At 44.4% G+C, this 13,484-nt stretch overlaps 1 protein-coding gene across 1 annotated transcript in view; it reads right to left on the reverse strand.

Annotated features, from left to right (window-relative positions):
• Nucleotides 1-13,484, reverse strand: part of LOC147701999 (F-box and WD repeat domain containing protein 10B-like) — a 290,223-nt gene that overhangs the window by 127,479 nt on the left and 149,260 nt on the right. The window contains exons 7-8 of the mRNA XM_086930615.1: nt 11,991-12,194; nt 10,613-10,734 (exon numbers count right to left, since the gene is read on the reverse strand). Of these exons, the coding sequence (XP_086786741.1) occupies nt 10,613-10,734; nt 11,991-12,194 (326 nt within the window). The remainder of the gene's footprint in view (nt 1-10,612; nt 10,735-11,990; nt 12,195-13,484) is intronic.

Genomic DNA, 13,484 nt, shown 5'->3' on the forward strand with positions numbered 1-13,484 from the left:
GCACCCGATTTCACGTAACCTGTGACCAGGCAGGGTCAATCCTGGGTTGTCACTAGGCAGAAGATTTGGGGCTCGTGATGTTTACAAAGCACATACATCAGTCGCAGGCAGAGGTGATCCTAGCAGAGTTTCCCGATCTGTTTTGCGGTCTGGGATGTCTGAAAGGCGTGGAAGTGCAGCTCCAGATTGATGAAACTGTCAAACCTGTGGCCTTACGGTATCGCTGGGTGCTGTTCCACTTCTGGCTGCTGGTGGAGCCTGAGCTTGAGCACCTGGAAAGAGACGGAGTGATAGAGAAAGTATCGGGACCCACTCCGTGGGTATCACCGTTAGTCATCACACCGAAGCCCAAGCAACCATGAGCAAACCGCCTGTGTGTGGATATGAGACTGCCAAACAAAGCAATTTGAAGAGAAAGGCACATCACACCCACTATAGATGAGATTGTAGCTGATATTAACTGAGCTCAGTGGTTCTCGAAAGTGGATCTGAACTCAGGGTATGATCAGTTAATGCTGGCAAAGAAATTCGATACATAACTACCTTCTCGACGCACGTGGGACTGCGACATTTCAAAAGCCTCCATTTTGGGGCTTTATCGGCAGCCGAGGTGTTTCAAGATGCAGTAAGAGAGGGCCTGTCAGGACTGGTAGGAGTGATAAATGTCAACAATGACATTTTAATCTTTTCGAACTTGCTGGAAGACCATCGCACCCGGCTCAGGAGGCTACTGGAGCAAGGTCTAACTTTACATAAAGCCAAGTGTGTGTTTTATGACAACGAAGTGGAATTCTTCAGATACAGATTCTCGGCGAATGGGCTACAAGTGGATGTGGCCAAGGTAGAAGCCATCAGAGAGGCGGCTATACCTCAGACTGTCCGAAGTCAGGAGTTTCTTGGGCATGGCCAATTACTGCGGCAGATTTATACCTCACCTCGCTACACAGTCGGAGCCCCTTAGAAACCTCACTAAGAAAGATGTTTGATGGCAAATGGCAGTTGAGGAGGCCCCGGCATTCAATGAAATCGAGAGAGTGTTGATGCAAGGAGCTACAGTGGCTTACTTCAAGCCAGGACAGGAGACAGAACTGGTTGTGGATGCCAGTCCCATCAGACTGGGTGCTGTATTACTCAAGAAGGACCAACAGAAAGAGTGGGTACCGATCGCATATGCCAGTCGGGCACTAACAGCATTGGGTACGCTCAGATTGAGGGAGGTGTTGGCCATTCGTTGGGCCTGTAAACACTTCGACATTTACCTGTGCGGGCACAACTTCATGGTTAAATACAAAAGAGTAACTGTGGGTCAACTGTGTGTCAGAATGATGACTGAGTGTGTGCTTTGGGTGTGTTAGAAAAGCACTCCACTCTGGGAAGTGGTTCAAATGATGAAAGGGCGGCAAAGGGCGAGTAACTGATGGATATCTTCCCATACAGTGCGATATCTTGTTGTGTGCTTTTCTAACACACCCAAAGCACACACTCAGTCATCCAGACACATTCTGACACACAGTTGATCCACAGTTACTCTTTTTTGTATTTGTATACTTGGTTAAGGGGGCTGTAACTGCGTGGTGGGTAAATATTCCCTAGGACCCTCCGTTTATCTGTCCGTTGTTAACAACTTCATGGTCGTCACCGATCATAAGCCATTAGTACCTTTATTCGCAGGCACAGCGCGGAACGGACTGCCCCGGGTTGAACGATGGGCGGTACAGATCCAACACCACAAGTTCAAAGTGGTATATCGAGCAGGTGTCAACAACCCATCCTGATTATTTGTCAAGACAGCCGTGACTATCGGGCTGAGTACCCGAGGAGAGGTGGATGAAGGCACTGAGTCGTTCGTGAAGTAAATCGTGGAGGATGCCTGCCCCTGAGCGCTGTCGGTGGAGGGAATTCAGGAAGCAACCAAAGACGATGCCTGCTTACAGGCAGTCAAGCAGAGGCTACACAACCATCAGTGGAAGCTGTTCCTTCAGGGATCCCATGGCCTGACCGAAGAGGAAAGAGAGTACCGTCTGGGCCTGTGGAGGTGCCGGGAGGAACTGAGCGAAGGCTGTGAGGGAGTAATCCTTAGAGGACGCGAATGATGATGCCAGTCAAGCTATGGAAAAGAACAGTGGACGTGGCCAACCAAGGGTTCGAGAAAACAAAAGCGAGGTTACGAGCTAAGGTATGGTTCCCAGGTGTGGACCGCATGGTAGAAGAAAAATTACGAGGATGCCATGCGTGTTTGCTAAAGGGAGCAGAACCCCCGCACTGCCAGTCATCACTGAAGCACCAAGCCAGACGCCATGAACCAATGTAAGCATGGACTTTGGTAGTTTTCAGGACGGGAGACACACTGTCGTCCTTGTGGACAGCTATTCCAAGTTCCCAGAGGTCGAGGTGGGGGGCTCGACAGCTTTCGAAAGCATCAAACCAGTGTTAGAAAAGAAATTTGCATTCCTTGAACACCTGCTGAAATACGTACAGACAATGACCCTCCATTCCAGGGATAAGAGTTCTGTGAATACATGAGTCTACACAACATCTGGCACCGCCGAATAACGCCTCAATGGTTCCAAGCCAATGGGGATTTGGAAAGGTTCACGCGAACCCTCAACAAAGCACTAAGGATCGGAGTGGACCTGGCCGAAGAGTTGGAAGCACGTCTAATCAGCAGTTCTTAAGGGCTTATCGCCAGACCCCACACTGTACCACTAAGTGTGCACCCAGTGACCTTCTGATGCAATGGGCAATTAGAGATGTAATCACTACCAGCAGGAAATGGCCGCCAGCGGTGTTGGACCCGGTACGCACTCAAGCAGCCTGACAACGCAATGATGAGAGGGCCTGTCAGCATAGGAGGGCCAAGCCTTCTGAAATCGGCAGAGGAGATTACATGGTTATCAAGGATAGAAACCCCGGATCAAAGTTTCAGACACCATTAAAGCGAGAGCTGTGGGAGGTAGTACAGGTAAAAAGATCCATGATCACAGTGAGAAGGTGCACCCACCAGTTAGTGAGAAAGGCGTCCTGGTTCAAGAAAGCTCCGGTACCCATGGCAGTTCCCAGAAAAGGAGGGTTAGAAGAACCAGTGGAAATTAGGAACCAGCTGCACCCAGCAACAATGGAGGACCCTAAGCTGTCGAACCAGGAGGAGAGGGGTGAAGAACCCAATGCAATGGCCGGCGGGGGGCGATTCTAGGCGAGATGTGCGGACCGGAACATGCTTCTCCATCCAGAGGCGGCCAAAGGTACCGACTGCGAACCAACACCCAACCCAGCACCCGACTGAAAGACTTTTTGTGCTAAACGAACTGTGAGGTGCTTAGTCGAACTGTGAGCTGCATGACGAGCCAAGTGAAGTTGGCCCTGTTTATTAAGTTAGATTTTTACATTGTATTTTTATTTTAGTTTGTTGTTTAATTAACCGTTGGTTACATGGGATGTAGTGAGCCAGCATCTTTCATACTTTGTTGCAATCAACCTCCTGGGCCAGGGGCGGCCCACGAGGTATAACAAAGGATGATATCAGGGCACTTTACTGACGGCATGAACAGAGCTACTGTGTGGATGTCCCCCTTCATTATTCGTGGCCAGAATACTAGGCCTCCTCTTTCAGGTGTTGTTCCCAACCGTCACTCCCCAAGCCCTTCCAGTCACTGCCATCATCCCGTACGATCGTGCCCCATTACAAGCTGTATCTAGCCCGATAGTTTGCGTGACTTTTTACCAACAAGCATTTGCAATGCAATAGGTCTCGCAGTTACCAGCTAATGGCATTGTAAATGACAATGCCTTTTATTTATGTTTTTAAAACAAAAACAAAATTAAAAGGCATTGTTATCTGCAATGTCAATAGCTCAAACTCGCATAAATGCGAGACCTATTGCATTGCAAATGCTTGTTTCCTTCGGTGTCATCTGTCAACATTTCTCTTCTCTTCCTGTTCTCAATACTGGATCGCGTACTCTCGCGAAAGTACGGCAAACCGATATTTGAACATGCCCTCTGTGACATGGGGGGAGGTGCTCCTAAAGGAAGGCTTGTGAGCCAGTGCCAAGGTGCTTGGCTTTAAGTTTTACTTCCGGATTCATGGGAGAAGGATTTGTGGCTTTTGCCCTTGTGTCACTGTGTGCCGACATTCCGCCGCGTACACCTCAGCGTTTGTAGAGGACCGCTGGAGCTGTTTCTCTCTGGATTCTAATTGTCTGCTTGGCATTCCACTGAGTACACCCGTCTGCTTGTCAAGGACCACTGGAGCAGTTCCTCGCTGGATATTGTTTGTGCACTCAGCATTCCGCTGTGCACACCTCTCTGCTTGAGGAGGACCGCTGGAGCGGTGTCTCCTGAAACGCTGCATATGAGTGCGGCCTTCAGCCGTACACGTCCCTTCATCGTTGGAACTGCAGGTGCAGCTCCTACTTGAAATCGTTTGACTCTCATGACGAAGGCACAGTGGAGCTGTGCTCATGACGAGCTGAGCTCGTCATAACCGCCGCAGAACACCCACGCTGGGATAATTCCCCTCCTGTGCGGGGCGTTCCATTGAGTGGGCGGAGTTGTGACGAGCTCAGCTTGTCATGAGCACAGCTCCACTGTGCAGCATGACGAGCTGAGCTCGTCACGAGCACCGCAGCGCTACACGCGCCCCCCCCCCCCGCACCGTGGGGGAATTAGCCCCACGGGGAAGGGGTTAAAATACAAACGTGCTCAATTTATTACTGCGCACGCTACCTTTTCTTTTCCTTCAAGAACTGCGGGTGCAGTTCCTCATCACCTCACATGTGTGCTCAGCGGTTTGCAGCACACGCAATGGATGTCTCTCCTTGGCTCTTCAGAAAAAAGGGATGACTCTGGGATAATCCTTATCCTTTCTACTCACCTTGTTTCGTCCCTATCGATTGGAGTCCTCTTCAAACTACAGCATATTTTATTACTGCATATTTTGGGTCAGTGCGCTGTCCATTTTTGACTTACAGGCTTATTGTCTTGTTTGGGGGTGTTTTTTGTTCTTTAGCGGGACAAGCTAATTGGGGACCAACATTAGGTTCTTTCTGAACTCTCTCTGAGCTTATTCCTTCTTTACTTACTGCCATCACTGGATATTTACCCCCATGACTGGTAATAGGGATAATTGCCTGTGTACATCAGTTACCGTCCCTAGATGCATTCTTGGTGGTTGAGTTTTCCACTTTTGAATGTGGCGAGTAGTACTATAGAAACAAAGGAAAAAGGGGATGAAGTGTTAGGGTTATCAGAGAGTGAAACAGATTTCTATTATGTTGCATGTTTTCCCGCCACTTACCCGTTTCATGTGTGGTTGTGTTTTCCAGAGTGTGACGGTACCCGAAGTTCAAACAAAGAGAGACCAACCCCATTCCATGTCCTAGTTCTCATAAAGGGAGTCCTGTGGCCCTGCTGTGCTGACGTCTATTCCCCAGCTGATTGTTTCCTTTTTATTTTTCCTTCATTTTCCCTTGCGAAAAATCGCCCATGCTGGTTGATCAGCGTGGAGGGTTGGTCTAGAGGTGAGAGGGGGGACTATCTCCGTTTCCGCGGTATCAGGTGAGTGGGACGCGACATCAACCTTCCTTAAATAAGCATGTCTATTAATTAGGAAATAATTCTTTTTTTAGTCCTGTCTGAAGGGTATGATATACGCATGAATCATGTAACAAAAGCCAGGTATAAACATGTAGAATTATAGATGAGTAACAAGGAATAACAGAGATGATTTTCCCCAAGGGCTTCTAAGTGAAATCGAATAGACAAAATGAGGGAAGCAAAAACGATGTCACTCAAAATCCCTATGTGTGAACTAGTCCTGTTTACTTCTCTAATTTTGTTATGTGTGCTCTCCAGATCATTTGCCTTTCTTAGGCTGGGCAAGAGGCATGATGGTGGAGCCATGCATAATATGGCCTTCTCCTACCTGTCCTGAATCCCTAAAACTCAGCATATCAAGGTCTCCACACATTCTGCAGGCCATACGTTGGATTTGCGTTTCACTTACTCACCCTATTTTGTTAATGAGGATTCCCTCATCTGGACAGATCGCTATATGCTTACGTTTCACATTTCCCTTACTGAGACACTAAAGCAGATGGCAACTAAAGGGAATCTGTCCTATAGAATCTAGACAAATGTCACATCTGAAAAATTTGCTAGCTCGGCTTCCTGGGGATCGACGACCCAGGAGTTCGGTATTAAGATGGTATTGGCTAACTACCATTTCTCTCTGTCAACCACCTTCAATAAAATTGCTCCAGTAAATACTTCCAACTACACTTCAGGCAGGCCCTACGCCTCTTGGTTTACTAATGATTTAGTCCTGCAAAAGAGTGTAGGGAATTGGAGAAAAGTTGGTGCAGATCTAAAGCCTTGAAGGATAGAGCAGTTTATAAGTCTGCTCTAACTGTTTACCGCTCCTTTATTAGAAAAACCTGATGTGGCTCCATTTGTAACCAAATAAGAAAAGCTGCTAATTCTTCCAATGTATCCCCATGCATGTAGTTCCGTAATATCTGTTTCACAACTCTGTAACTCGCTTGTAGATTTTTTTAGGAAAAAGTGGAAGCAATTTACAGAAAATTCTCAGCTAAAGAGGAGCAGTTCTATTATATTACTCCATTGCTGCCTTATAATAATTATCTCCCGTTGTTTGGACAAATTCGCTCCTATGACTGAAGAGCATGTTCTATCTGCTTTGAGGACTACCAAATATGGCTCGCCTATAGATGTTTGCCTCCCCAGAATGGTTGCCACTTTGTCAGCTGAACTTGCTCTGACAGTTCAGTCTCTATTTAACCAGCCCCTTGAATACCACTGGCATGGAATACAGCTCTGGTCGTCCCTCTACAGAATAAACCTAACATCGATCTCACTAATCTGAGCAACCACCACCCAATCTCCTTACTTCCTCTATTAGGAAAAATCCTTGAGTGCCATATGAAAAAACAGCTAATGACATTTCCGGATGATCATTCGGTCTTGGATTTCTCCCAGTCGGGATTGCGAGCAGCACATAGTACCGAATCTGCTCTATTAGCAGTAACCAATTCTATCTTGTCTTTCTTTGGATGGTGGTGTCTCTGCCATTCTGGTACAATTGGACCTCTCAGTGGGTTTCTACACTGTTTCACATTCAGTTCTGAATAGCAGACTGCATTATATAAGTGTTGGAAAGATTGCCCTGCAGTGGTTAGCTGACTTTCTACAGGATCAGACCCCAAATACTACACTGGGTTGGTTTAAATCTCAGCAGGTTCCTCATACAAAGGGACTGTCTCAAGGCTCATCCCTGAGCCCAATGTAATGTAATATTTATGTTGCTCCCCTGGCACAGTTTGTGAGATCTCATGGCTTTGAAGTAGTCTCGTATGCCTATGATACGCAGTTGATCATCATTATAGAACAGGGCATTCAGGACTCAAGACTTTGCTTTCAAAACTATATGAAATATATTTCTGCCTGGATGGCTGTAAACTGTCGGTGAGAAGACCGAGATCTTGCTTTTGGCAAGGCACAACTGCTCTGGTCACCGGACTGGTGACTGGGCGAGCTAGGCATGCCCTCAACCCCTAGCCATTCAGTGAAAAGGTTAGGGATTAAAATCAACCAGGAACTGACAATGAAAAATAGTGCTGCTGTGGTAAGAAAGACCTGTTTGCCACCATGAACACACTGAAGAAGGTTTTCCTTTGGCTCCCTTCCACAGCCACGAAACACTGATCCAGGTGCTGGTTATCAGTCACCAGAATTACAGCAATGACCTGTTGATGACAGTCGAAGATACTCTTCTTACAAGATTTCAGGTCTTACAAAATACTGCTGCATGACTGCTCTGTAATATCCCAGCGGGCTCTCCCTTGGCTCCTAATATAAGGTCCTTGCACTGGTTGGCAGTTAAGAAACACATCTTTTTTAAGACTTGCAGTCTTGCTCACAAAGCCCTTTTAGGAAAATCCCCTTCATACTTGAAAAAGAAACTACATTACTGCCCGACACGCACACCGAGATCCAGTGACAAAGTGCTACTCTCTATCCCTCTGATTCGGCTCTCTAGATATGAAGGTAGTGCCTTCTCTTACACAGCTCCAAGGACATGGAATCAACTTCCTGTCCATTTGAGCGGCTGTGCAAATTTCGGTCGATTTAGGAAGCTGTTGTAAACCTATTCTAGATCTATGACGATGGTTCCTGAATAGGTTTGTGCCGAGATAAACCCTCAGGTGTGATTTGCTGCGTTCTACAAATGGATATCAAATCATATCACTGACAGGTTCTCACAAAGCATTGTCAAAGCAGCTTGGGATTCCTTTACGGCAAAGCAACAATCAGAAACAAGTTTTGTTACCTCTTGTTGTTTCATCACAGCAGTGAACAACCAGATGTAGAATATGGTTTTCGCAAATGTGGCTGTAAATTATAGCCATACAAGACATACAGAGTGTTAACTGTGAATAATGGGAACCCTTTTCACTGAGTGGTTCTGAGGGATCAAATCCAGAAGATCAAATGCATCTTCTGGATTCTTCAGCTGATTTATTGATTGGCTATTTTCTTCTTCTTGATGTCAGGAGAAGTTAAGTGCATTGTTGATTTCTCCAGTTCTAATCTTCATCTTCAATAAAGAGCTATAAGATTTCCAAGGAGAATGTTTCTCTTTTATGTGGTTCTGTGCAAAGTAGCATAACGGATAAGAGGAGTGGCCTTTTCCCTTGGCTATTGAGAAGACAACTTGTATGCGACTCGTAGGAATTTTCCATAGAGAGGCCAGAGGATGGCACTCCTACATTACTATCGACTACTGGGATACATCAGGTGGGCTTGATTCTATGTGCTGCCATGGAGTGGCTGCAGCACTAGACCTGTGTTGACTATCGCTGATTAGCATATGACAGGCAATGATGGGTTGACTTGTGTTGTACATACTGTTCCTGTACAGATGATGCTTATTTGTTAACTATTTCGAAAATCCAATAAACAAATATTGCAAGAAAAAGAGAAGGCTACTCAACAGACCTATTCAGAATCCCAGAATCCAGTCCTTGACAAGAATGCAGGAAGATAGTAAGGGGCACCAAGGTTGGATGATATTTATTTTGTACATGGGTTCATATCATTAGCTGAACTTCCACATTCTGAATAATGCATAAGTGTCCTTTTAGGTAGACTTGGAGGTTCAGTATAGGGAATTCCTGTAGTTGATCTAAGAAGGAGCAATGACTGGACTCTGGGAGGAATGAAAGAATTGATTCAAGATTTTAAGCTGGTAAAAAAGTAACAGTGGCCGCAATGATATGGCTGGTAAACAATTGTGAGTTTTTAAAGAATACGGATTTTCTGACAGATGGAAGTGGAGAGTAACAGTTGACCATGGCACAAGTCCAAACATGGTGACGTTTGTTTTTACTTAAGACCATTTCTAACTTTGCCATTGATTGTCAAGTAGGCAGAGGCAGATGAAAATGATGTCCTAATCCAAAATGGTTAGGCTCTGTGCATCATTGCCACATGTCTAAAAGACAAAGCCACTGACAAAAGAATAACCATGTAGCACAAGCATGCATGTTAATTCACAAACATGCCTGGGGTGACTCCACATTAAATCATGTGATGATCCCTTGTTCCACTCCTTAACACCTCAAGAACCTCTCATTTGATGCTGCAGTTGGTTCTAGAGGCGGCACTGGGAAGGGTAACCAGGCTCTTAAAGTCTGGCCTGATTTAGACTTCAGAGTATGGATTGTACTACATCAGGGTGACAGAGTAAAATTCTGTATCATCCTGACGGAGTACCCACCCTCCAAATTTATACTTGTCTGCAAGCCCAGCGGACAGTTCTAGCCATTTATAGGAACTGATGTAAAGATGTTTCCTTTCAATTAGTTAAAACATTTTGATGGACTGCTTTTAATAGGTTTTTGTTTCTCCAAAAACAAAATCCCAAAGTGGGATTATGTTTTTGTAAAAAATAAAAAATAATGACCCCGACACCAGGGGACATTTCTCCCATGGTAGGTGGTTGTTTAAATGTTGTGACTATTCCATGCTAGTACGTTGTTCATGGTGATAAGAGAGAGAGTAACTGGCTTTTACATCACTCTAAATTGAGGCGGCCAAATGGCCAAACCTCCAATGGTCCTTACTCCATCGGGCTGTCGGAGGAGTCTGTCAGTGACAAATACGGAATAGGCTAATTCACTGAGATACTTAAGGTCTGTTTAACTGTAAATCAGATTTGTGGACCTTCAGTTTGGCAGAGAGGGTATCTGTCACCATTGCGACAGAGTACCCTCTCCGCCAAACTCTAAATCAGCCCCTCTGCTTTCTGTTTCTGCCTTCGTGGCTCCAGAGACTGGGGTACGAATAATACTGACAATGGTAAAAAAGGTCAGGAGGAGCTATTACTACTAGTAAGACATAATTGACGTTCAAGGGCACAAGTCAAGAGTGACAATGGCTGCCACATATTTCTGAATTTTAAGAAAGGGGCTAAGAATTATTTTGATGGGGAAACCAAACTACTTTTGAAGTAATAGGCGAACTTTACTTCTAGGTCTACATGCAAACCATTCATTGCAAATTGTTGACAGCTTTCTACTAACACATCACTAACCTTTCACTTGACAGTCCCTTGCTCCGGAAGCTAATCGGTTCTCCTTCAGATCAAGGCAGGTTACTGTTCCAGTGTGACCTCGAAAAAATTTCAAGCATTCCCCAGTATGATAGTCCCATTTTCTGAAGAAAGAATAAAAGCAAACAAGAGTAGCATTATCTTAATATCAACTTCATGGTACAAGAAATCAGTGATTGCCTTTCAATACTTGGATGAGTTTATTCTTTGCTTACTTGTTAGTGAATCTCACATGAGATAGAAGCTAGGAGCAAGTAACTAAAGCTTAAATGAGATGGTCTATTTCTTCACCCTAGATAATAGTGGTGGGAAATGTACACAAGTTGAGTTTTTGAACCTCAATGGCAGTGGACACTTAATGATGTCTACTTCAGATATTCTACTGTCTCATCCTAGAGAGCAACCGCCAATTACCAATCCTTTTTTTAGAAAAAAACAGCTCCTTATTAGTCCTGGATGGGTAAAGGCCTTTTACTGAAGGTTGTACAAGGCAGCTCAATGTTTAAGCATAGTTAGTCCAGTGAATAATTGAAGCTTATATGAGGTAGCCCAATATTTACTGCTGGATGGTAATGGTCAGGTAGCAAAGCCTCAAAGTTATTGTCTAGGCATTATTTCGGAGGGTAAAGCCCATTATCTAGGTTTTATTTTGCAGGGTAAACAGGTAGCTGGTCATACTCCACCCGCTTCCCTATAAATCACTGGGTAAGGTTCTTCACTAGCTTGTTTTGACAGCTTGTTTTAGGTTGTTTGTTTTAATGATGCAGAATTGGTTTAACATTTTACAGCATTGTAGGTTGTGCATTATGGTACAATGTTTCTAAGAGTATTTTAAGTCATTCCTAACACTCTGTATTTTTCTGGCTAGTGAGTGCACCCATGGCATCGCTAGTCTTTACACAGGCTTGCCACCACTTTGGGTAGTCATGTATCACATAATGCAGAGCAACTGGGAAGATCTAGTATTTGGAAATAAAATGCAGTGAAACTTCTTAATAATTGTAATATTTCTAGAAGAAGATATAGGGTTATATATAGTGTATGTCCAGTGATTTGCATCTCACTGCCTTAGATTTATGTTGAACCAGACAATATGAGGTGGTATCTGAACTCAACACTTGCCAACCAGACCAGCAAGATTACATAAATGTAATTCAGTTACATGTCTAAAAGTACCACATTGTAGAAGATTAAAATACAAAACAGACACCAGCTTGCCAGTCATCTTTAGATTGGAAGACACTAGCGGTCATATGCAACATTAACATCAGCCTACTTGCTCTTCTACTAAACCTAGTCCATAGACCATAGGTATTGCTAAACTACATACCTAAAGCATGCACCACAGTAATTCTCTTACCTAATACTCAGATCATAGCTCCCGCTCACCACAAATCCCCTCTGCTCACAGATGACCACTGCTCGGATACTCCCAGCATGTCCATGAATGACGGGCGGCACTTCCTTCATTAAAGAGATGTCGAACAGTCTCACCTTGCGGTCAGCTGATCCAGAGGCTACCATTTTGCCACCATCATAATGGATAACTCTGTTCAGGTCCTCTCTGGGTGATTGCAAAAATATGAGACATTTTAGATCAGAATATTACAGGTACACACAGAAAGAGGAATATGTCCATCTACTTTATGTTAAGTCAGAGTTTTCAGAATTCTGAATGTAGCTAACCCTGAACAGTGCATTGAAGTTCCCAAAAGTTAAATCTCTTCTTTTGCAATATTTCTGTAGTTTTTGTGAGAGGATTGCACATGGAATAGGCAAAGGCCGGCGGATACTTTTTGCATCACTGCAATTCAACAAACATGTCTGTAACTTCAGTGGTGGGCTATGTTTAATGTATGTACATGGTTCACACAGTGCATGGTTCAGTCTGTGTATCAGGATATACCAAGGTAGGTCTGTAGTCCTTAGCTGTAACCTGGGACTTCTCAGTGTAAGTAATGAGGGCGACTGTCACCCATGAACCCCACACAGAATTGTTACAGTTGCTTCCAGTACTCCTATCACCAACCATCTGTGTGTGTGAATGGATAATTATATATGTATGTGTTTCTTTCTGGATTCATGCATATGTATGTGCAGTTCTTGGGCACATGATTACATTTTATGAACACATGAATTCCCTGGTCATATAATTACTTTGACTATGCCTTTGATGACTTCACTGTGCAATTTAAGGTTTTCCCAGTAGAGAAGGCTTCACATGAGCTTGTGATGGCAGTACCAGAGAATATTAAACTGCACCATGGAATGCCACTGCAGAACCTACTCATTTTACTATAGATGTATGTTTGTTAGGTATAAAGGGGTATTTGATGACAGAAGTGGTGGGTGTGATGGTAGTTATATACATATGATGCAGTGGCTAAGCATTTAGCATGTTGCACATGTACATAAGCTTATGACTTCTTTTCCTAGGAGTTGGTTGGCAGTACTTGGGTTTCAAAGCAGTTCAGTCCAAGAGGATCACTACACAGACAGTGCATTAGTCTGTGATGCATCTCCTGGCCTCTGTTTGGAGGCATGGTTTGATGATTCTTGAGTGACAGCAGTGTGAAACAAGTTTGAGTAGTTGTTTTATGGGCCGAGGAAGGGTTTGTGGATGATTGTTTATGATTCCTAATAGTCTATGATGCCATGTTGCGAAGTAAGAGACAGTTCTGCAGAATGTCATCTGCCCCCGCAGCTGGACTAAGTTTAGATATAAGCCTTGATGAAGGTTCGAGAATCAATGTTTCTGCATCCCAATGGCTTTCTCAAGTGGGTATAATATTGGGTATGCACTCTGCTACACTGTTTCTGTTGGCTGGTGGTTGTGTTGTGATAGGATTTTATT

The sequence above is a fragment of the Lissotriton vulgaris genome, chromosome 7 (genome assembly GCF_964263255.1).
Source record: "Lissotriton vulgaris chromosome 7, aLisVul1.2, whole genome shotgun sequence".
Taxonomy (NCBI): domain Eukaryota; kingdom Metazoa; phylum Chordata; class Amphibia; order Caudata; family Salamandridae; genus Lissotriton; species Lissotriton vulgaris.